Below are 23,823 nucleotides of genomic sequence, written 5' to 3' on the forward strand. Positions count from 1 at the left end.
CTTTTAGTGTAGAAAATGTGCAATATTGAGATGAATTACTTTTTCCCTCCTGGCAGAACAACCCAAACCCTTAGGAAAAGTTTTGGGCAGATGTTTTCAGTGGAATATGTTTTCGTCAGGACATTTTTTTAAACGTTATGTTATGTTATGTTATGTTATGTTATGTTATGTTATGTTATGTTATGTTATGTTATGTTATGTTATGTTATGTTATGTTATGTTATGTTATGTTATGTTATGTTATTGCAAAACAGCTTCTCTGTGAGATCGGGAAAGTGATTTTGGGGAAAGTGGTCTGACGCTACCGTTGCATTCCCCCTGTGACACCTACTGCCCCGCTGGCTGCGCTTTCCCCACAGCCCTAACCCTTCAGCGTGGAACTGTCCCGGCAGGCTGCCCGCCTTCCCCGGTGCGCTGCTCAGTGCTTGCCTCAGGGCCGGTCACCCCGCCCGCTTCTAGGCAGTGGCCTCCGGGGCCAATCACGGGACGTCTCCGCCCCGCTCCTGCTCTGCCACTGCCAATAGAGTTTGAATGCTTCCGAACCAGCCAATCAGGAGGGCCAGCGGCCCGGCGCTGCGCCCTCATTGCTAACGCGACCAGGTCCGCGTGGCGAGCGGTGTCGCGGTGGGGCCAATCAAGTGTGCTCGGGCGGTGCCGCTGCTTGGGTGTGCGCAAACGGCCGCCGGGGCAACCGCAGCTTTGAATTGCGGCGGGTAGCTGTCCCGCTGTGCTGTCCGGCCGCGCTCCGAGGGCTGTGCAGTAGAAGCTGAGAGTCCGTGCCTGCCAGCCGCCTGTCCTGCAGCAGGGGCTCTGGTTGGCGTCATAGGGAGTGAGCGAGCGAGCGTTCGGGTGGAGGGTTGCGGCGGTTAACCGCCTCTGCGCGGAGCGGAGCGGTGTTGCTTGGCAACCAGAGCGGGCTGACGCGCTGAGGATCGCCGTGAGCTTCGCAGCGCCGCTCTTCATGGAGCAGGTAAGATACTCTAACAGAGCGGGTACCTGCAGTTAGCTGGGCACTGCCCACAGCTGCGCCTTAGGTTAGAGATGCGAGTGGTGCCTGCTTTCGGCGCGTCCTAGTGAGGGGACAGCAACAGCGCTGAAGGGCCAGTCCCTGAGTCTCGGGTCAGACCCAGTGAGATATGTGACCCGCCGAGCCCCCCCGTCCTGGGTTGTTTCTGTCTGTCCGTCTGTCGTTGAAATCTAGTTTTAGTTACTTGCAGGTTATTTTCTCGCTCACAAGTCCTCTCCCAGAGCCTCTAAAGGCAGAGTCGTTACAACGGAAGACAAAATCCTATGAGCGTGTGAAACTTTTCTCTGGGGCTTGTGCCATACTGCTGTTTGTGCTAGCATTGTCGGTACCATGAGCTCAGCATTATTGAACCGAAAAGCTTATTCAAAGACAGAAACATAGTTGCCACCTAAACCAAAGCCGTGGGTTTTCAGAAGGCTTTCAGCCTAAGCAGCACTAAAGTATGATGCTGACTGCTGATAAACGTCTGCAATATGAGCAAACGTGAAGAGAACGTTTCTGTAGTGTAACAGTCAAATGCAATTATAAGTATAATGGTTAGGACATTATTGTTGAAGGGTTGGTTGAGGTTTTAAAATATGATCTTAAACTTCCAGAAGCCTGTCAAAATAGGACATCCTGTTAAAAGCTGCTGCTTAGTGTTTAGATCAGGAAGACTGCACAGCTTTGGAATACTGTATTTTAACCACTGCTAAGCTTAAAAAATGTGTGGGGTTTTTTTTTGGGGGGGGATTGGTTTTTGTTTGGGTTTGGGGGGGGTGGTGTTTTTTGTTTGGGGTTTTTTGGGGGGGGGAGGGGTTGGATTTTATTTGTTTTTTTTTTTACAAAGAAGGCTTTTTTTAACCTCTTCCATGGTCTAAGTGTGCTTGTCTTTGTGTTTCAGGCATAGTACTCTCCATTTTGTATTACACAAGAATCCTGTCAAGATGAGTTGGGCTGTGGAGGAATGGAAAGAAGGCCTCCCCCCCAGAGTCCTACAGAAGATTCATGAGTTGGAAAGTCAAGTAGATAAGCTTAAAAAGGAGCGTCAGCAAAGACAATTCCAGTTAGACTCTTTAGAGGCAGCATTGCAAAAACAGAAACAGAAGGTAATGTAGGTGCTCCACTCATTTCCCTGAAATGATATTTTCCATGCCAAATATAATTATCAAGATGTATTATCTGGGGGTTGGTAGGGGGTGAGTTGGTGTTTTATTTCTTCCCACAGACTGACTGGATAGGTAGTACAGAAATTGAAGCTTATCTCCATCTTGCTTTACACTCATCACATTCTCCCCTCTGTTTAGTTCTCATTGACTGCTAATAAAATTCTTGCCTTCAGTCCATGTTTGGTGTGATTGTCCATCTCCAGATGCTTATGTTTGCATTGAGGCTTTCTTACATCTCTTTATTATTAGAAACATAAATTACTAGGCCTATTTAGGTAATTAGGACCTAATTTACACTTCATCTAACTCTGCCCTGTCAGCCTTCTATCCAGGAAACTTGAGACCCTCTTGGTCAGGGTCCTGTCATGCTTCAGATCAGAAATGATACACAGAATCACAGAATGCTAGAAATTGGAAGGTACCTTGAAATCATTGAGTCCAATTCCTCTGACAAAGCAGGATCACCTAGGGCAGGCATCACAGGAACACATTCAGGCAGGTATTGAAAGTCTCCAGAGGAGACTCCACAACCTCTCTGGGCAGCTTGTTCCAGTGCTGCTCTACCCTCACCATAAAGAAGTGTCTCCTTGTGTTGAGGTGGAACCTCCTGTCTTTTAGCTTGTACTTCTTGTTACTTGTCATTTCACTGGGCACCACTGAAAAGAGACTGGCACCTTCATCTTGACACCCACTCCTCAGAGATATATCTAGACAGTAAGATTCATTTGGTTCAATTTTCTTTTGCAATGTTTGAATACAGATGGAAATTTAAAAGGTTGCATTTATTCCCCTTAAACTGCTAGAGCTTTCTAGCAAAATTTAAGCCCAGAAGTTTTCTTGAAGTTTCTTCATGTGAGCTTCTAGGTACTTATTTCAGCCATCTGGAGGAACTGCTGTGCTCCCCAGACACTAAGCTTGTGTCTAGTCTACCTGAGAATATTTAAAAATTAGGATATCTAGGGTGTTCAGTGCTGTCAGAAGTTTGAAGTGCTGTGAAGAAAACAGCAGTATGTAAACTTGGTGGTTTTAAAACAACCAAGAAGGACAGGGAACCGCTTGAAAGAGCCTAGTGCAGAACCGCAAAAATGATTAAGGCAGTGGAAGATCTTCCTTACAAGGAGGGAGCTGGGTCTCTTCAGTTTGGAGAAGAGGAGACTAAGGATTGACCTCATTAATATTTATAAATATGTAAAGGGTGAGTGCCAAGAGGATGGAGTCAGGCTCTTCTTGGTGATGCCCAATGACAGAACGAGGGGCAATGGGTGGAAGTTGACGGATAGGAAGTTCCATGGAAACACGAGGAAAAAGTTTTCACTGAAGGTGATGGAACACTGGAACAGACTGCCCAGCAGGGGTTGTGGAATCTCCCTCCCTGGAGATACTCAAAACCCACCTGGATACATTCCTGTGTGATCTGCTCTAGGTGATCCTGCTCTGGCAGGGGGGTTGGACTTAGATGATCTTTCAAGGTCCCTTCAAGCCCTTAACGTTCTGTGATAATTGCGCAGAAACGCAGAGGTAACTTGAGATTTTTGAAATGGTCTGTATTCCATCTAGGTTGAAAATGAAAAAAATGAAGCTGCAACACTGAAAAGAGAGAACCAGAGCTTGATGGAATTGTGTGATAGTCTTGAGAAAGCAAAGCAGAAAATTTCGCATGATCTCCATGTAAAAGATTCTCAAGTCAACATTCAGGCAGGACAGCTGAATTCCAGCAAGAAAGACATTGAAAGGCTAGAGCAAGAACTGAAAAGGTGAGGACATGCCATATGCCTCTGACCTATGGATAATGGCTGTTTTCTCATATTTTGTTTATTTAATGTGTCCTTTATGATCTTTTCCTTTCTCTTAATCTAATACTTCAGATTTTGGGACCAAAATCCCAGAACATCTGTCTGTTTCTACATGCACTCATGTATATATGGGTTTCTACATAAATCTGTGCCACTTAAAGCAGTTCCTGGTTAATTTGGGGAAGCAAACAACCAACCAACCTAGCACAACAGAGTCACTTGGCAAAAATAACCTGTGAAGAGCTTTGAGTTGCAAGGAGTGTACATGGACAAATCAGTCTGTAAGGTCAAGTCTAACAATAAAATACAACTGCTGGATGAAGGAGGCATGAACATCTGCTGGAATAGAAGAGGAAGCTGCCAAAAAGCAATGGTGCTGTCTGAATCACTGAATCAAATTGCTTTGGTGAAGTGCCTAACTCATAACACCTCAACTTGTAAATACTTTTTGCTAAGACAGTATCTGTACTGTCTGTGGAGGTAGAATGCAATTCATAGAATAAAAGGATCCTCTGTAATGTAGACATCTGAAATCTTTAATGGGAGAGTGCTAAAGAAACTGAACTGTTGCCCAGGGTGAAGTGTTACCTGCTAACCTTGCACTTGTAACAGAATCACCTTCCGTTCTTAAATAAAGGTATTTCTGAAACTCTGTGCATCAATAAGACTGAGTCTCCTGCCCAGGCAATAAACTGTTGTGATAGTAATGCTGAATTCCTGTCACAGAGATGAGTGAGTCTGTGATACCAGGTTTCTTAATGGTTTGGGTTTATTTTTTCATAGACTACATCCTTTTAACTTTTGGATGGCATGCCTTTTATGTGCCCTAATAGAAGCAAATAAAAAGGAGGCTGTATTGGTTGGTTGTTTTTTTTCTGGTGGTTTTTCATTTTGCCCTCTGCTCTTTGGGGAAAGTAAAGTTAGTTGAAGTATTTGATTGGAGAGAGAAGATTCCAAATTTCAACCAAATTCATGGCATGTAAAACCACCCTGTTTTTTGGTAAGAAGTTACTGAGAGCTGTCAAGGGAATCAATGAGATTCAACAGGATTGATAGAAACTCATTTGTATTTTCTGTATCTACTCTCAAATGCTGGGTCGAAGAGGTTGTGGGCTAGGGATATGTGCTCCATTTACCCAGTCCATCAAAGTCCAGTTCAAAATCAAAGTCCAGTTCACTGAATTCTTTCCTTCCCGTTGTATTCCTTTGCATAGTTGTCCACTACAAAAGATCATCACTTACTGTATGTAACTTTATATTGACAATCAGTTTTGATTTTGTGTTTGGTTCATGCTGATAACTTTCTACTTCATAGCAATAACTAGTCCACTGTGAGAGGAGTTCTTGGTGGTGTGCTGTAAATGGGAGAGGGAAACAGAAAGGCAAGTTGTAGAGTCACTAATATGATGAGCTGCAGCCTGGAACCGTTGCCTTAGCAACCTGTGCTCCCCAGGGCAGCATAAAATTTGCTGTATGACCACCAGTCTAGGTAGCTTCTTTCACTGAACGAGTTTGTAACGCTTCAAACTCAAGAAAGTTGCTGAAATGGGTAGTCTGCTGTGGTATTTTCAGTAGCAATGTGCATGCTACACATGAAAAATACCCTGCCCCTGACAGTGGATTCCCTTTGATTTTCATGAGGCATGCATAGATTTTTCAGTGTGCAGTGTCAAAACATTGCATAAAAGTAGCATGTATGTCTCCTACCATAAAGGTGCTTGCTGTGCTGTAAGAGGCTTTTATTACCAGTGTTTAGTTATTTGGATATGTTTAACTGGGCTGCAGCATTATACAGTGAGATCTTAAGCAGTTCTAACTGGTTTTCATCTACTTTGGTGTTTTTAAGCTTTGACTGCTATATAATGGATGAAACATGTAGAACTCAAAGTATATTGTTCTTATCTCTCTACCTAATTTTTTTCAGCGGATGTATCTTGATCTGTAGTTGTTACAATAATGTAATTTATGCATTTCAGACTCTCAAAAATAGGTAACTAACCTTTTACTTTCCATAACTAATTGCTGCTGCTGCTTGTTCCCTAAACAGATACAAATCTGAGCTTGAGAGAAGCCAGCAGACGTCGATTGCAGATTTATCGTTCAGTGGCACTCCACAGAAAAGTTTCACTGCTCCTTTAACACCACTTAAAAGTCATAAAGGTAAATGATTTAAGTTTTTAAATTTATCTAACACAATTAGATATCAGTTTTGTTGTAAGATGGAGGAGTATTTTGAACATCACACTTACACTGAGTTCCGCAGTCCCTGTTATATAGCCGATTTGGAGACTAATTCATGGCACCATAGATTCCAGGTTTAAAAATTATCAGTGCTGATTGAATGCTTATTGCAAATAATGCATGTTTTCAACACTACATTGGTGGACAAGGAATAGCAACAGGAATAGCCATCAACAGACTGCAGAAATTCCTTGAGCGATTGTTCTTAGTGTCAGCTTTTCCATTGACATAGCGAAGAGTTGTCTTCATCTACCACAGGTGCTTTAGGGTACAGTTGACAGTCACAGAATGCTATTTCTTTAGAAAATTACTTTTTGTTTAAATTGTTACTGTGCATGATCATCTGCTGTGGCAATTCATGCTCTCTATCCATTTCAAAGCGTCACTTCTATCTTCAAATTAGCGATGTAAAATAGATTTAAAGTATGGGTATGAAATGGAAAAGCAAAAAGAAGTTTCTTCAACTGGAGACCTGTTCTGTAGCCAGACACCCTTTTGCTGTCTGTACTGAGAAACTGCTGGGATCACCGTCATGCAAGGTGTTAACCTCTTTCATTGCTGTGAACAAATGTGCTGCAAGTTTGGTATCTCAGTGTGGTGGTTGAGGCCCCATCCCTGGAGGTGTTTAAGACCAGGCTGGATGAGGCTCTGGCCAGCCTGATGTAGTGTGGGGTGTCCCTGCCCATGGCAGGGGTGTTGGAACTAGATGATCCTTGTGGTCCTTTCCAACCCTGACTGATACTATGATGCTATGAAGAGCTCAGATGGGGGCAAGGCTAAGAATCTCTCCCCCACTCCCCCCTCCTCCCTCCCAACAGAGAGGGGGGAAAAAAAAGGAAGGAGCAAATCCATCAAACAATGATTTGGAGTCGGCTTGGAAGTGGAGAGGTAAAGAGTTTTCTTTAAACGATATATATATAACAGTAACAGGTAAGGTTCACAAGGGCAAGGGATAAGGATGGATGGGAGGAGGACAGATAAGAATAATACAAAACCAGTCTCTCTCTGAAGAGGCATGGAGGCAGCAGGGAGAAGGATCAGGCCCGACCACATGGCAGAGGAGCAGGAAGGCAGCTGCAGTAGCTCTCATCCAGGAGAGGCAGGAGCCAAAAGGAGAGCTAAGAGCTGCAATGTCCTGCTTTTTATACCCTGTCTGGGCAGGGAGGGGGGAATGGAACAGACTCAGCTTCCCAGGGGGAAAACGCCCTGCAGAGAGGGCAAAGCCCTCGCAAGCACTCCCCACTTTGTTTTCAGAATGGGCGTTAACCCACAACACTCAGTGTTACTCCAGTGGGAAACTCAAGATCATTTCTTGCACTCTTCATTTATTTTTTTTATCCATAGCTGCCACAGTAGTGGCAATGTCAAGGATTTCACTAAGTCTGGCATTCCTGAAATGGAGATTGGATTAAAATGACTGAAAGAACTGCATTCAAAAATGTATTGCTGGGGAAGTTTTTCCTTTGAAAGCTGCAGTCTTAAATTCTTTAAGTTCATAGAATATCTCAAGTTGGAAGAGACCTGTAAGGATTATTGAGTCCAACTCTCTGCTCCTCCCAGGATTTCCTGAAACTTAATCATATGATTAGGATTGTCATCCATATGTTTCCTGAACTCTGACAGGCTTGATACCACAACCACTTCTCTGAGGAGCCTGCAACTGGCCACCCTCTCGTTGAAGAACTTTTTCCTAGTGTCTAGTCTGAACTTCCCCTGGCACTGCTTCATTCCATTTCCTTGTGTCTTATTCACTGGTCTCCAGGAGACCAGCATGTCCATCTCAGCTGCCCTTGAGAAGTTGTAGCCTGCAATGAGGTGGCCCTCAGCGTTCTATAAGCTGAACAAGCTGCTCCTCTCCTCATAATTCTTGTTCTTAAGACCTTTCACCACCTTGGTTGCTTTCTTCTGACACACCCTAATTGTTTGATGTCCCTCTTATACTGAGGCTTACAAAACTGCACACAGTATTCATGGTGGGACTGCACCGATGCAGTGCATTACCTCCCTCAACTTCTCCCTCAAATGCTGTAAAGCATTCTAGTTCTCAGAGAGTTAAAGAATTATATACAAATTCAAGAAAAGGGAAGTAAAATTTTTGCTTTGGACTAATACACTCTTACAATTTAAATGGCAGAATCTGAAATAAATACTTTGTCCAATTTTTACTGTATTTAGAAGAACAAGAGGAGACAGTCTCAAGCTGTACAAGGGGAGATTTAGGCTGGATGTTAGGAAGAAGTTCTTCATGGAAAGAGTGATTGGCCATTGCAATGTGCTGCCCAGGGAGGTGGTGGAGTCACCATCACTGGAGGTGTTTAGGAAGAGCCTGGATGAGGCACTTGGTGCCGTGGCTTAGTTGATTAGATAGGGTTGGATGATAGGTTGGGCTCGATGATATCAAAGGTTTTTTCCAACCTGGTCTGGTCCTATTCTGTTCTGTTCTATTCTATTCTATTCTATTCTATTCTATTCTATTCTATTCTATTCTATTCTATTCTATTCTAAAAGGACCTGAAGGTTATTTCTTAGTAATATTAATGCCACTGGGTTGGTGGTCTTTGAGGGGGAAAAATAGTAGTATATAATGTGTATGCATGTGTGTATATATAATGTAACACATCTGTTGTATATATTTACTTTTGTAATGTATCTATAAAAATATGTGTATGTGTTTTTGTAGAGAAAAGTATAAAAAATTCTTCTGTCATTGGATTCTTACTTTTAACAGTTGTGTTTTCATTCTAATGCCAAGTTCCAGGTATCCCACCAGTGTACTTTTGAGGTTCCAAATTACTGACCATGTCATATATGCAGTTGTTTCTCCTGATCTGACACTTCTGATAGCTGCTCATGTCTATCATTCCTGTGATAGCAGTAGGCTAGAAAGGACTACCTATACACCAAGTCAGATTATGAAGAAGTATTCATCATGTCTTTGTAGATACTAAGTTTGAAGAACTAGAAGAAAAATACAAGAAAAAAATGCAAGACAAAAAAAGGCTGGAAATGGAATTGAGAGCCATGCAAGTTAAAGTAAGTATCTCTTGAGAATGCTTTGTGTGGTATCAAAGAAAGTAACTGCTTAGTGAACTTGGAAGATGGTGTGGAAAAACTAGTGAAATATATTCTACATCACTGAAAGTGTAATTTTTTAAAAGCAGATAATTAATCTAGAAAAGCCAGCATAATTAATAGCAAAGGGAAGAAGGACATACAAAATGAGAGGGCATCCTTAAAAATCCAGATGCTGTGTGCAAGCAAAGAGAAGAGAAAACACTGTCAGTTTTACTAGGTCAGATAGGGGAGGATAATAGAATAGCCTTGAATGCCTTCTGGGACAGGGCCTCAACCACATCCCTGGGCAACCTGTTCCAGTATTTTACCGCTGTCATTGTAATGAATATCCTCCTTATGTCCAACCTAAATCTACCCTGCTTCAGTTTAAAAGCGTTGCCCCTCATTGTATTGCTACAAGCCCTTCTAAACAGTCCTTCCTCAGCCTTCCTGTAGGTCCCTTTCAGATATTGAAATGTAGCTATAAGGTCCCACTTAGCAGATATATTAGTCTAGACCTCTGTATTTCTTGAGATTTCCTTCTCTTAGCACTTGCCTGCAAAAATGTGGGCTTCAGTTTTGAAAAATGTGCTGTAAATGATGGGATCTCTCTTAAAAAAAGACAAAAATATGTGTTTCTTACTTGCAAAGATACACAAATCAAACTACTTCCTTGGGTGATGTTTGTGTATCAACTGTTCTGGGATACCTGGGCTAAATTATTTACGTAGTATGAAAAGCAATTTTATGATTCAGTGATTTGCACTTGTGTGGTGTTATAAAAAGGTGAAATGACTACCATCTATCGTTTACTTACAATGATTTTATGTTGCACATGAACCTGTGTTAAGGTAGATCTTTTGGGTTTTTTTTAAACACAGAAAATAAATCAGCCTCATCCTCAAAGCTCTTTGAGTCACAGAGAGATTGCTCGACAGCAGGCTTCCTCATCTGTGTTCTCATGGCAAGAAGAGAAGACTCCATCTAGAAAGCATGAAACACCTGCAAGGGGAAGTTCTACCAAATCTTTTTTTCCATGGGAAAAAGAAACAGATTCCAATGTAATAGCAAAGAAGGATGAGTTAGACAACAGCTTTATTGAGAACTGTAATCCTTCATTCATAATCCAGCTAAAAGCACAGAACCAAGGTATCTATTATCATTTCTTTAAAACCCAGAGGCTGTCTCCTGTATGGTTTCATGAAAGCTGTTGTGTGGGCAGAGAGAGGTGTTGAAATTAGTGCTTTGGTGAGGAAAAGAGAAATATACCTGTTGTTGTCTTTGGCAGCTAGCCCAGCTGGCTGCTTGTTTGTCTGTTTCCAATGATCAGGCAGTACATGATCTACACGCTGTGGTATCTTACATACAGGGCGTGAGAGTTAGAAGGGAGGAATTTGTGGGGTGGGTAGAGACGTCATGTAAAAGGAAAATGGCCTTTTCTGATAGTTCCATTGCTCATGGATCAATTCTTTTAAAAGAGGGTTAGAAAACCCTTCAGGATTTCACACGATCTCACTGTTAAATTTAATTATATTACTTAGTTAATTTTGTATGACTTAAGATTTATGGCTAAGCAATGCCTGTGTTCAAAATCCACATGCTTAATGCATTAACTGAGTTGGTCCACACTGAGTGCTAGTGAAAGCACAGAATGAAAGTACGATGAAATAAAGTATGATGAAGTATGATAGAAAAGCAAGGTCTGAAGTTGTGTTGCACATATTGACATGAAGAAATGCTCTCTTCCAACTATCAGATAACAGGAATAGGTAAGTAGTTGGTTTGTTGTGGATTTGGTGAATATTTCCTTAAGTCTACTATCTCAAACAGCTTTTCCACTGACTGTTTCTTGTTTTGTGAGTTCCTCTAGTCTCCAAACTGTTTATTCAAATACTTCAATCTAGGCAGCATTTTAAAATTAGAAACCATCTAAACTCAGCCTCAGGAGGACAGTGGGTGGTTTCTTAACAAAAAGAATTACCACATCATAGTAATTCTGGGTGACACTACCTGTAGGTGACTATAAAGTTTTCCACTGTAAAATTATGTTGTGATTTTGGAAGATAACAGCTTACTGATGTCTATTGTGAGAAGATCATATGGTTTCACTTTACATGGATGTTGCTTTGGGACAGGAAGAAGATTCAAATATAAAATACTGTATTTATAGAAACCCAGTAGCTGAAAAGCCTGTTTGAAACAGAAGCTCCCTGTCACCCAAAAGAAATGTTTGCAGGGCATATCTTCCCTTAAAATAAAATAATTAATTAATTTAAAATACTTTAAAATAATAATAATAATCATTAAACATAATAATATAAAAATCAATAATTAACTTAAAATAATTAATTTAAAAGAATGAAATAGAATAATAAATATATTCATTAAAAAGAAAATGAAAATAATTTATAAATAATTTAGACAAAATTTAATTAAAATACTTTCAAAAACTATTACAAATAATAATTAAGAATAATAATGAAATAAAAATAATTAAGAATAATAAATGAATACTTTAAAATAATTACAAAGAATAATAATAAAAAGATGTCAAGTGACATGGTTGTGTTTAAAGACACAAAACCAAATGCACAAAAATGGTCAGAGGCTCAAATTGTCTTTGCCTTTGCAGCACTGAAATTTGCTTTTAGTCTCAAAATATTTCATGCCTTATGGAACATTATTTGCCATCAGTGCTCAAATAATGCATTGGGGTTCTTGAAGGACCTGTACTCACTGTTACTGAACTGGGGTTTGGATTGCTGCAGTGTGATCATAGGGAAAGGATAAAAGTGCTAGTGGGAATCCTTGGAAAAATTTGATGAAACTCAGAAAGATAGACTGGCCATTGGAATGTGCTGCCCAGGGAGGTGGTGGAATCACCATCACTGGAGGTGTTTAAGAAGAGACTGGATGAGACACTTGGTGCCATGCTTTAGTTGATTAGGTAGTGTTGGGTGATAGGTTGGACTTGATGATCTCTAAGGTCTTTTCCAACCTGGTTAATTCAATTCCAATTCAATTCAATTAGTGCCTGACCTTGCACTTAGTGTGTTCCCAGAGATTACCAAGTGGAAATTATTGGTTGCTAATTGTCTTTCAGTCTTAATAATTTTAGTCATTGATGCAGTAGTAGAAGAGATTTGAAACTTTTGGGTTAGGGTATGTATCTGTATCAGGAACTTGAGTTTGTTGTCAAACTAAAAGGCAGTTGGAGTACCTGGCAGACATAGCTTTCAAAGCAGAAAGTATCTTTAATCTTTCCTCATTTTACAATTTAGAGTTGAATTCTACTATTAGAGACCTACAACAACAGCTGCAAGCTCAAGAAAAAGTGAAGACATTCCATATGAATAAACAACAAGAGACTGAGCGACTGCTGAACAGAATGAAGCTGGAATTAACAGAGAAGGATAAAGTTCTGAACCAAACCAGAGATAAACTGACTGAAATGGGAGCACAACTTGATCAAGCAAAAACACAGGTAAAATGTTGCATCACACATCTTCTGACTCTCCTTACAGTTCATTCCCAGGATTAATGTGTGTCAGTTGAGCAAGAACCAAGTTTCTCAGATGTATTTCTTGAACATTTGCTGAGGATCAAGTTTTGAGAAGTATATTTTAGCTTCATATGTATTACCTATAAAAATGTAAATACTTGTAAACAGGTGGAAGGGTCTTTTAGCACCTGAAGAAATATTTTTCATCCTCAGGCAAGATTGAGTGCAAGTCTGATTGATTGAGTTGCATAGAGCAACAATGACATCTGGTGGCCAGTTCTGACCTTAGATGCACTTTGACATGCAACTTTGGCTGAAGATATTATCGGTTGCTTATACTACAGAATGTTGTGAGGGCACAGTCTTTGGAATGTAAATTGCTTTTGTTAAAAACAAAGAAAAAAGGTTAAAATACCATGCAAGACTGGAATGTGTGTAGTTTCTAAATGAGATTTCACAACCTAAGGAGTTTGGCTTCATAGTGAAAATGGGTAGGTTAGTACCATTTGCTTAGTCAAGAATTTTACAGAGTGTATTTAAATACATACATATAAAACCATGAAATGGTTTGCATTTTTGCATAGAATCGTGGGAAGAAGAGGAGATTGCCAGTGTTTAAAATCATTTAATTCAAACTGCAGTAGATGACAAGTAACAATAGTTTGCTCTTTTTCTTGGTTAGTCAAGGTACATTGCCTTCCTAGAATCCTTTTTAATAGCATTTGCCAAATTTGGAAGTAGTGCACAGACCTCATAATTAATCAAATCTTCAGTATTTCCATTTATTTTTTTTCCTATTAGTTTAAGTCTTCTACAGGATAGGAAAAGAGATGCTTCTGTGTGTGTCTTCTTAGGCTATAATAATTGTTAACCACCTTTGTCAGCAAGGTTCTGCGTGCTACTTAACTATATTATAGATGTTTGTTTCCAGTAACTGCTGTGTTGGTCCTTGAAAAATAAACCTTTGCATGTTCTGAGTGAGTTTGTGTTTTAAGGGAGACACTAGCATTTGGTTATTGCTGGCTTTGAGGAACTGGTTTGGGGAAGTTTTGGCTAGGAGTACAGTGAAATCATATTCTTCATATAGTCCATTGACTACATAAAGGCATCACAGTAAGTTTGTGGAAAGACATCTGTCCAAGCCTAGCAGCTCAGTTCCTCTGAAAGTCTTTCTTTTCACTTGTTTGATTCTCCATATGACCTGATTCAACTTCCTAAATGATTAGGATATTATTATCTGTGTAATGTTGCCTTGTTAATTTTCTATGGGTTTAAGAGAGCTGAATTGTTGTACTTAGAAATCAAAGGGATATTAAATCCAGCACAAGGGGCAATGTTGCATAGCTAGGAAGAGGCCTGGAGAAGGATGAGAAGTAGGACCGACTGGCCTCATTTGAATTGAGGTGGAGCCCATCCTTAAGGTGTAGCCCAGTGTATTGTGCAATAAGATTCCATCTGTCCTGGCTTCTGAAGGTTGCTCATTTCTATTCTCTTTCTTTTTCCTTGCACTGAAATTAGATCTCTGCTTGCCATTGGACTTTGGATGTAGGTCTGCATTGAGATTATAGATTTTAGTTTTAGCCTCCTAGCCTGAATTTAAATTTGGCACATCCCTTGTACACTGTCATTGGTGCTATTCACAGGCCTCAACCATTGTGCCTTCTCTGTTATCAAGTATTCTCACATCTTGTGAGGTCTGCCCTGGTCAGCCATCTAGTTGGAGGTGTCCTTGCACACTGCAGGGGTTTGGACAAGATGACCTTTGAAGGATCCCTTCCAACCCAATGCAGTCTATGAATCTGCCAGGGCAAGTTTCCTTGTGATCTTACAGGAGATCATTATCCCTGCAGTCTGTGCTGATAACCAGGCATTCCTACTGTTTCCTTCTTACTGTCCTGTGACACAGAGGGACTTCTGTTTCAGTAACATTAAACAGCCCTTGTTTCTGGAAAAGTGTCCTGTTCATCCTTTGCCATTTTTCTTACTCCCTGGGTTGGAGCAGGTAACAGATTTGGTTTGGAATAAAAATGTGCTTTTCTGTTCAGGAAGTTAGGTGTCTATTGTTTCCCTGTCTTAGGTGACATAATATAATAAGCTGAATTAGATAACAAGCTGACATACTCTTCACGTGGAGGTTAACCTAAAACATAGGCTACCTTTTTATTTGTTTCTAATTAAAGTTTAAGGTGTGAAAAATACTCCCTTTTATTTATTTATTCATTTATTTATTTTCCTGTGCAAATCATTGTGCTGAATCACTCTGAAATTTAGTGGACTATTCAGTCATTTTCAGTCTAAGCATGCAGTTATTTAGCAGTTAATAGTCATTCCATTGTTCATAGCAACCTGACATGCTGAAAAAGTAGTCTGTTTTTATTGTCAGATACACTACAGTAAACTTTCAAAGACACTGCTTTTCAGAAGATGCTTTTATTCTGTATGTATTTACACAGATGTGTGAAAATATATACATATATTCTGTGTCTCTATTATCACTAACAAGTATGAGCTTAGTACTTTGGATTGCCAAGAATTTATATGGTACCAGCTAAAGTTAACTCGTAGGTTATAAGAATGCGAAAGCAATTGTAGTAGGTGAAATCAGTCTTTCTGTATGAATGCATATAAAGTTAAACAACAAGTCATGTGTATTTTAAAGACTTGTGGCTGATAACTAAATTTTTATAGGTGCAAATGATGGAGGAAAAGGTGAAAAGATTGTCAGAAGAACGGAATTGCCAAAGACAAAATGCTGAGAGCGTTCGTCAGTCTTTAGAACAGAAAGTAAAAGCCAAGGAGAAAGAATACCAACAGGTAAGGCAAGAAGACATTTTACATTTTGACTTCTTGAGGAGGTGAAATCACATAGCTTGCTTTGTGCATCTGCTTTTCAGTTAATTGCAATCACATCTGACAGAGAGGTTAAAGTTGCAAAGGTAATTGAAAAGCTGAAAACAATCATCCCAGTAGAGGAGGGAGGCTGTTGGAGAGATGCAAAATTACCTTGGTATTCACTAGGGAATGGAATGGAATGGAATGGAATGGAATGGAATGGAATGGAATGGAATAGAATAGAATAGAATAGACCGGAAGAGACCTCCAAGATCATCACGTCCAACCTATCATCCAACACCACCTAATCAACTAAACCATGGCACCAAGCACCCTATCAAGTCTCCTCCTGAACACTTCCAATGACGGTGACTCCACCACCTCCCTGGGCAGCACATTCCAATGGGCTATCACTCTATGTAGAACTTCTTCCTAACCTCCAGTCTAAACCTCCCCTGGTGCAGCCTGAGACTGTGTCCTCTTGTTCTGGTGCTGGTTGCCTGGGAGAAGAGACCGATCTCCACCTGTCTACAACCTCCCTTCAGGTAGTTGTAGAGAGAAATAAGGTCACCCCTGAGCCTCCTCTTCTCCAGGCTAAGCAACCCCAGCTCCCTCAGTCCCTCCTCATAGGGCTTGTGTTCCAGACCCCTCACCAACTTTGTTGCCCTTCTCTGGACACGTTCCAGCAAGTCATCATCCTTCCTAAACTGAGGTGCCCCAGAGACCCAACTGAGATTCGTATCTATGAGAAACTAGACTTTGTTGTTCACAGAGTTGTGTGTATGTGATTTCAAATGTAATAACTGACTCAGGTATCTGAGCTAATTTTTCATGCATCTCGCACAAAGAAAATAATTTCTTTAGGATTATAGATCAGATTTTGTTTCATGTGCAGAAGATGGTAAAATACGGGATTAGCATAAGTGTCTCTCATTTCTGAAGTGCCAGCTCTTGCAAAGTGCAACAGTATTCCCAGAGATTTTTGGAGTGAAGTCAATGTTTAGCAGTAACCCTGATTTGGATTAGGTCTAAACTCATTCTGTTTTCTTTTTGAGCTTAATAACGAGTGTTAGGAAATCCAAGACACAGATTTGGAAGTGATCTTGCCATTGCAGGTGTGCATTTTAAGTTTGCTTTTGAGGACTGACTAAAGGCAAGGCCCTGAAGAAGACTACTGCTGTGTTTAATTGTTGAAACTGAAACCTTTTCTCCAAGGGGTAGCCAGAAAGATAGATAATTGCTAGAGGAATTATGCTGGAGTGGCTGATGAGCAGGGCTCCCACCAATACTCTTGAGTGAAAAGTGGTTTCACCAAGTCTGTTAGTCTAGGTGCTAGCACAGGATCTCAAAAGATACTGAACCTTGTCTAGAAGAGGTAAATAAGAACTGATCTTTGTGCTTGACTAGTTGTAGCATGAAAAAGCCCCCTGTTGAGCGATTCAAATATAGCAGTCATATTAATCAAAAGATAGGTTGAAGGCTCATGAACCTTATGTCATGGTTTCTCCTTGCAGATGCAGTCCACAGTGGCTCTGTTATGCCTGATGCATGCCCCTTGGGCACTTGCACTCTCTTAAGTGGGATCATTTAAGACTATGGTAATTCTGAGACAGTAATTCAGAGAAGTAGCAGGTCATCCTCCGTGTGGGTTGCTTGTTGCTACAGCTTGTTTTAACAGCTGATAGTTTAGGTGTCACACACAGGAGTGTCTCCCATGAAGCCAAATTTATTTTTAGTTACAAAGAAAGTCATAAGACTACTGTGTAATTTCACATACCATCATTCTAGGCTGTTCAGCAAGGCCATTAACTGTGAATGACTCTTTTATTCTCTAATGTTTGTGATCTGTGAGCTGTTAGATGCTTTTACAAAGCTTATTTAATGTTCATTCATTTCCATTTGGCTGTCAAGTCCAATTTAAGGGCTTTGTTTTACACACATCCAAATCTGTGTAAATATGTGGAAATTCTGATCTGATATAGAATAGAATAGAATAGAATAGAATAGAATAGAATAGAATAGAATAGACCAGGTTGGAAGAGACCTTAGAGATCATCACGTCCAATACCATCTAATCAACTAAACCATGGCACCAAGCACCCCATCCAGGCTCTTCCTAAACATCTCCAGTGATGGCAACTCCACCACCTCCCTGGGCAGCACATTGCAATGGGCAATCACTCCTTCTATGAAGAATTTCTTCCTAACATCCAGCCTAAACCTCCTCTGGCACAGCTTGAGACTGTGTCCTGTTGTTCTGGTGCTGGTTGCCTGGGAGAAGAGACCAACCCCCACCTGGCTACAACCTCCCTTCAGGGAGTTGTAGAGAGCAAGAAGGTCTCCCCTGAGCCTCCTTTGCACATTTTCTTCAGGGAGGGATTCAGCCCTTCTATGAAACCCAGATACTGGTGCTGGTCTTACTGAATTCCATCCTGTAAAGCCTTGCTGGTGTGCTCCTTATTGCATTTCTGTTTGTAGAAGGCAGGTGAGATTCAGGAATGCATTTCACGGACTTTCACCTGAGAGCCACACTGAAGAAAATGTCAGCTCTAGTTCCTTCACTCTGAATCATAGAATTGCTTAGGCTGGAAAAAAAAGGTTTAGACTTGTTAAGCCAGGTCACTACTAAATCATGTTCCTCGACACCACATGTACATAGCTTTAAAAGCTCTTCACATGGGGACTACCACCTCCCCAGCAGTGTGTTTCAGACCCTGACAGCCCTTTCAGGGAAGAAACTGTTCCTCATAGTATCAGTCAGGGTTGGAAGGGAGCACAAGGATCATCTAAGTTCCAACCTCCCTGCCATGGGCAGGGACACCTCACACAGAGCCTCATCCAGCCTGGGCTTAAACACCTCCAGGGCTGGTGCCCCAGGGCTTCACCACTCTCATCCAGCCTGAATCTCCTCACCATAAGCTTCATTCCATTAAAGACTACTTTTCGACAAGGATGGGATTCGAACCCACGCGTGCAGAGCACAATGGATTAGCAGTCCATCGCCTTAACCACTCGGCCACCTCGTCACGGTATGTCCAACCCAAACCTGCCATGACATAATCTGAGGCCATTTCACATTCAAACCCACATCCCAACCCAAAGCTTCTGCTGAAGCTCAGCCCTGTAATGATCTGAGCAGTTATTGGATCCAAATGAGTGCCCATTTCCAGCTGAACTTCTGTGAGCAATCAGGTTCATGTTGAATGGCTTCACTGCAAACACAAGTGAGACCTTCAGCCAGCCTTGAAGGGATTGCAAGCTGATGGCTTCCACTGTGAAAGGAAGTTGTTGTGGTGTTAGATTGATGGTTGGACTTGATGAACTTAGAGGTATTTCCCCACTGAAATAATTCTATGATTCTGTGAATCTTAGCCTGGGAATCCAACTCTTCTGCAGCTGAGTCTTTTGAGCATTCTGATCAGTTACATAGAATCATAGAATCAGTCAGGGTGGAAAGGGGCCACAAGGATCATCTAGTTCCAACCCCCCTGCCATGCGCAGGGACACCTCACACTAGATCAGGCTGACCAGAGCCTCATCCAGCCTGGGCTTAAACACCTCCAGGGATGGGGCCTCAACCACCTCCCTGGACAACCCATTCCAGGGCTTCACCACTCTCATGGGGAAGAACTTCCTCCTCACCTCCAGCCTGAATCTCCCCACCTCCAGCTTCATTCCACTCCCCCTAGTCCTATCACTACCTGAGATCCTGACAAGTCCCTCCCCAGCCTTCTTGTAGGCCCCCTTCAGATACTGGAAGGCCACAATTAGGTCACCTCGGAGCCTTCTCTTCTCCAGACTGAACAGCCCCAACTCTTTCAGTCTGTCCTCATAGGAGAGGTGCTCCAGCCCTCTGATCATCCTCGTGGCCCCCGTGCACAAGGTTGAGCTGGCCCTAGGGAAAAGAACACCAGCCTCTCAAACCACACTTCATCCACTACACACAAGGCTGGCCTTATTAGCTGCCAATCAAATATCTTCCTCATTTTAAGTGCAAAAAGACCGGTGAGATGAGCTGAATGTTCCTTTCTTTTGGTTTTGTTTTGGATGTTTTTTGGGGGGGTTGTTTGTGGGGTTGTGGTGGTTTTTTGCTGGGTTGGTTTGTTTGGTTTTACTTCCTTCTTTTGTTTGACTGGTAACACTGTAGTACTGTGTCTTTCAGTAAAGCAACTTGCCTGTATGAAGTAACTATGCTTATAGTCTAAAATGAGTAAGAGAAGGACAAGAGCTTTATTGCCCTTTTCACTTCACAAGGATCTTGGAATTGGTCAGCAGATCATATTGCAACTTTTGCATAGAGGCTATTGCTGATAAATATTCTGCTTCATCGTTATTTTTTTCCCTCATCATTTTTTCTTGCTGTTTTACCTCCTAATGAACCTATGAAATATGTGAAGAGTCAGAACTGTAAAGTCCAAAGGCATAAGTTCAGGCCTCATGATAAGTGACAGGTACAGCTGTTTATCTTAATGGATAGCATTTCCTAAGATCAAACACAAGCTATATCCTACAGATTTCAAAAAGGCTGTTTTGGGAACACTGGCAGCCAGGCACTAGTGGTGTCCCCCAGGGATCAGTGCTGGGCCCCAGCCTGTTCAATATCTTTCTTGCCGATCTCGATGAGGGGATTGAGTCCATCATCAGTAAATTTGCAGATGACACCAAGTTGGGGGCAGGAGTTGATCTGCAGAGGGACCTTGCCAGGCTGGACAGATGGGCAGAGTCCAAGGGCAGGAGATAGAACACATCCAAGTGCCAGGTTCTACACATTGGCCACAACAACCCCATGCAGTACTACAGGCTGGGGTCAGAGTGGCTGGAGAGCAGCCAGGCAGAGAGGGACCTGGGGGTTACTGGTTGACAGTAGGCTGAACATGAGCCAGCAGTGTGCCCTGGTGGCAAGGAGGCCAATGGCATCCTGGCCTGTATCAGGAACAGTGTGGCCAGCAGGAGCAGGGATGTTATTATGCTGAGTACAGACTCAGCACTGGTTAGGCCACACCTTGAGTTTTGTGTCCAGTTCTGGGCCCCTCAGTTTAGGAAAGATGTTGAGTTGCTGGAAGGTGTCCAGAGAAGGGCAATAAAGCTGGGGAGGGGTTTGCCTGTGAGGAGAGGCTGAGGGAGCTGGAGTCACTTAGCCTGGAGAAGAGGAAGCTCGGGAGACCTTCTTGCTCTCTACAACTCCCTGAAGGGAGGTTGTAGCCAGGTGGGGGTTGTCTCTTCTCCCAGGCAAGCAGCACCAGAACAAGAGGACACAGTCTCAAGCTGTGCCAGGGGAGGTTTAGACGGGATGTTAGGAAGAAGTTCTACACAGAGAGAAAGAGAGATTGGCCATTGGAATGTGCTGCCCAGGGAGGTGGTGGAGTCCCCATCACTGGAGATGTTTAAGAAGAGCTTGGATGAGGCACTTGGTGCCATGGTTTAGTTGATTAGATGGTGTTGGGTGATAGGTTGGACTTGATGATCTCAAAGGTCTTTTCCAACCTGGTTAATTCTGTATTCTGTATTCTGGTTTTTGTTTTCATGAATGCCTCTGTAAGGTTATCTTGTTGCTCAGTTCCATGCTAGGTATTACATTAAGATTCTTTCTTACTTTTCCTAGGAAAAAAATCAACCCTATAGTATGGTAAGTAAGCAGAGATTAATTTGTCCACTTGTAGAGGAATGTAGTTCTTACAGGACACTTAGCTTTAAGATGAAGAATTTTAATACCATTACTTTCACTAGTTTTAGATTATTTTCTTTCCCTTGTGAGAGGAATGTTGCTGTAATGGAGTTTATAAGCAGATGACATAAATGAAGTTAGGGCCATTCTAGCCCATGAGACATTTCCTGTATGCATCAAAGTTGTTTTTTCTAAACTGTTGTTCACTGTGCAAGACAAGTGGCTCTGAGCAGGTGGTTATCTGCCAATGAAAACCAGTTGTTATGGCTCCAGTAAGCAAAATACAGATTTGTTGTAGCTCTGTGTTTATTTCTTTGCTGTTATGTTACTGTTTTCTAGGAGCTGTCTAGTCACCAACGTGCCTTACAAACACTGGATCAGCAGTGGAACCAGATAAGCAACAAACTGAATCAGGAGCTACAGCAAGCCAAAAATGACTTCAATGCTCTGCAGGCAGAATTTGACAAAGTAGGCTTTTTTTTTCTTTAATAGTAAAATCTTCTACTGGAGCTGATATTTAGTTGTGCCAACAGTACTAATGTTAATTACACAGAAGCCAAAAAAACCCAGCTAGTGTGGGGACTTGTATTAATGTTTTGTGCAGTTTGTATTAGCTGGTTTGCATTTCACATTTCTCACTGAAATGCTATGTGTTACACTGCTTTTAAAAGTTTGGGACTAGTCCACTTCCCACAGGGAAGGAGATGTGAAGCAGAACAGTGCTGCTACCGTAAATCTGTTTGAGAGGAGCAGCTAAGGCTTATCTCAAGAGACATCTTGTATAGAAAATGTACAGAGGTGCAGTTTGGTGGTAGAACTAAAGACTGACAGCCTCATTTCATGCACCCTGGCCATGCACTCCTGGTACTCTTTTTTAACAGTACTACAGAGTCAAGACAGAGCCAATCAGTGAGTCCACAGCATCTCACTCTGCCAGATACAGCAGGAGCTGTGAAACCCTGGCTGCCATACAAGTGGTGTGCTGGCCACTTGCTGGGGTGCAGATCTAGGGAGATTCTCCTTCCCCTCTACTCTGCCCTGATGAGACCTCACCTGGAATTTTGCATCCAGTTTTGGGCTCCCCCGTTCAAGTGGGACGGGGATCTACTTGAGAGAGTCCAACAAAGGCCTACCAGGATGATGAAAGGACTGGAGCACTGCCTTGTGAGGGAGAGGCTGAGAGCCTTGGGACTTTTTAGTCTGCAGAGAAGACTGAGAGGGGATTTAACAAATGTTTACAAATATCTGAGAGCTGGGTGTCAAGAGGGAAGGGGCAGGCTCTGCTCACTTGTACCCTGGGATAGGACAAGGGGTAATGGATATAAACTACAGCACAGGAGGTTCCACCTCAACATGAGGCAGAACTTCTTCACTGTGAGGGTCACAGAGCACTGGAACAGGCTCCCCAAAGAGGTTGTGGAGTCTCCTCTGGAGACTTTCAAGACCCATCTGGCTGTGTTCCTGTGCAACCTGTGCAGCATTGGTCCTGCTCTGGCATGGGGGTTGGACTTGATGATCTCCAGAGGTCCCTTCCAACCCTTAGGATCCTGTGATCCTGTTTATTTCTTTACCCCTCATGTGATCCTGCTGTAGAGAGCTAACACAGAAACTAAAAGAGCAAAGTAAAAAGCAGATCTAAATTAGCATACATGTATGCAGGCAGAAGTGTTAGCTGTCAGTTTAACTCTCTGAACTGGTTCTTCAGAAAATCAGATGGCTTCTGTAAAGAGGAACATCAGTATGAAGGAGGTCTTCCACAGCTTTGGCAGCAGCTAGCTATTAGAGTACATTAGTTGTCACAAACCCACAATCTTAAGGAAGTTAGAAATACAGAGCCAAAGAATTGAGTGACCAGAAAGGAGGGATGTTTAAAAGTCTCAACAAACTCTTGAGATCAGTTATAAAAAGCCACCAGTGTTTGAAAGTTGTACTTGTTGAGAACCCCATTAGCAGGCAGGCTGAACTGAAACAGCATTTCTAAAACTGACAACAGTTTTACTTTAGAAATACAGCCTTGGGGATACATTCAGTCAGATGTTTTCAGTGGTTTCTTTATATGCACATTCTTTTGTAGCATGCTTACTGAAGAGATTGATTTAATAGGGATAGGTGCCTTTTAGTTCTTTCTCTAAGAAAACTAATTTCTTATCTAATGACCTCAGAATAGACTTCTGTTTTCTTTTTATTGACCTTCTTCATGTAGAGCATTATAGGACCATTTTGAAAGAGCTGGAAGAGTTAAAAGCTGTTTAGCTTTTATAAAAGCTATGCCAGTGGAGCAGTAAGTGCAGTCATGATGCTAACTTTCTTGCATATCTTAGCAGAAAGCTATTACAACCCCAATTGCCTTTATATCCTAGAGGTGTCATTGTGTTGATGTAGCTGCAAGTTGGATGAGTTGATCCAATTTCAGACAGACTAGAAATGTATGTATCTTACAGTCATACCATCTTTCTGGACAGAGGCAAAGGCATGCAAGCCAATAAGCAGCTATTTTGTAAATCACAGCAAAAGCAACCTTAGGTCCAGAGTGGGATAAAATAATGTAGACTTCCTTCGTA

The 23,823-nt window shown here is 41.8% G+C and overlaps 1 protein-coding gene and 1 non-coding gene across 2 annotated transcripts in view; one reads left to right on the forward strand and one right to left on the reverse strand.

The window, feature by feature from the left end:
- Positions 1-1,935: 1,935 nt before the first annotated feature.
- The window catches only part of CENPF (centromere protein F), a 49,530-nt gene continuing 27,642 nt past the window's right edge, over positions 1,936-23,823 (forward strand). The window contains exons 1-8 of the mRNA XM_054169438.1: positions 1,936-2,115; positions 3,733-3,929; positions 6,016-6,128; positions 9,151-9,242; positions 10,145-10,412; positions 12,545-12,747; positions 15,454-15,579; positions 21,602-21,730. Of these exons, the coding sequence (XP_054025413.1) occupies positions 1,954-2,115; positions 3,733-3,929; positions 6,016-6,128; positions 9,151-9,242; positions 10,145-10,412; positions 12,545-12,747; positions 15,454-15,579; positions 21,602-21,730 (1,290 nt within the window). The 5' untranslated portion in view covers positions 1,936-1,953. The remainder of the gene's footprint in view (positions 2,116-3,732; positions 3,930-6,015; positions 6,129-9,150; positions 9,243-10,144; positions 10,413-12,544; positions 12,748-15,453; positions 15,580-21,601; positions 21,731-23,823) is intronic.
- TRNAS-GCU (transfer RNA serine (anticodon GCU)) lies at positions 18,542-18,623 on the reverse strand. The gene has a single exon. It is a non-coding gene; the product is annotated as a tRNA-Ser (tRNA).

The sequence above is a fragment of the Dryobates pubescens genome, chromosome 2, assembly GCF_014839835.1.
Source record: "Dryobates pubescens isolate bDryPub1 chromosome 2, bDryPub1.pri, whole genome shotgun sequence".
Classification (NCBI taxonomy): domain Eukaryota; kingdom Metazoa; phylum Chordata; class Aves; order Piciformes; family Picidae; genus Dryobates; species Dryobates pubescens.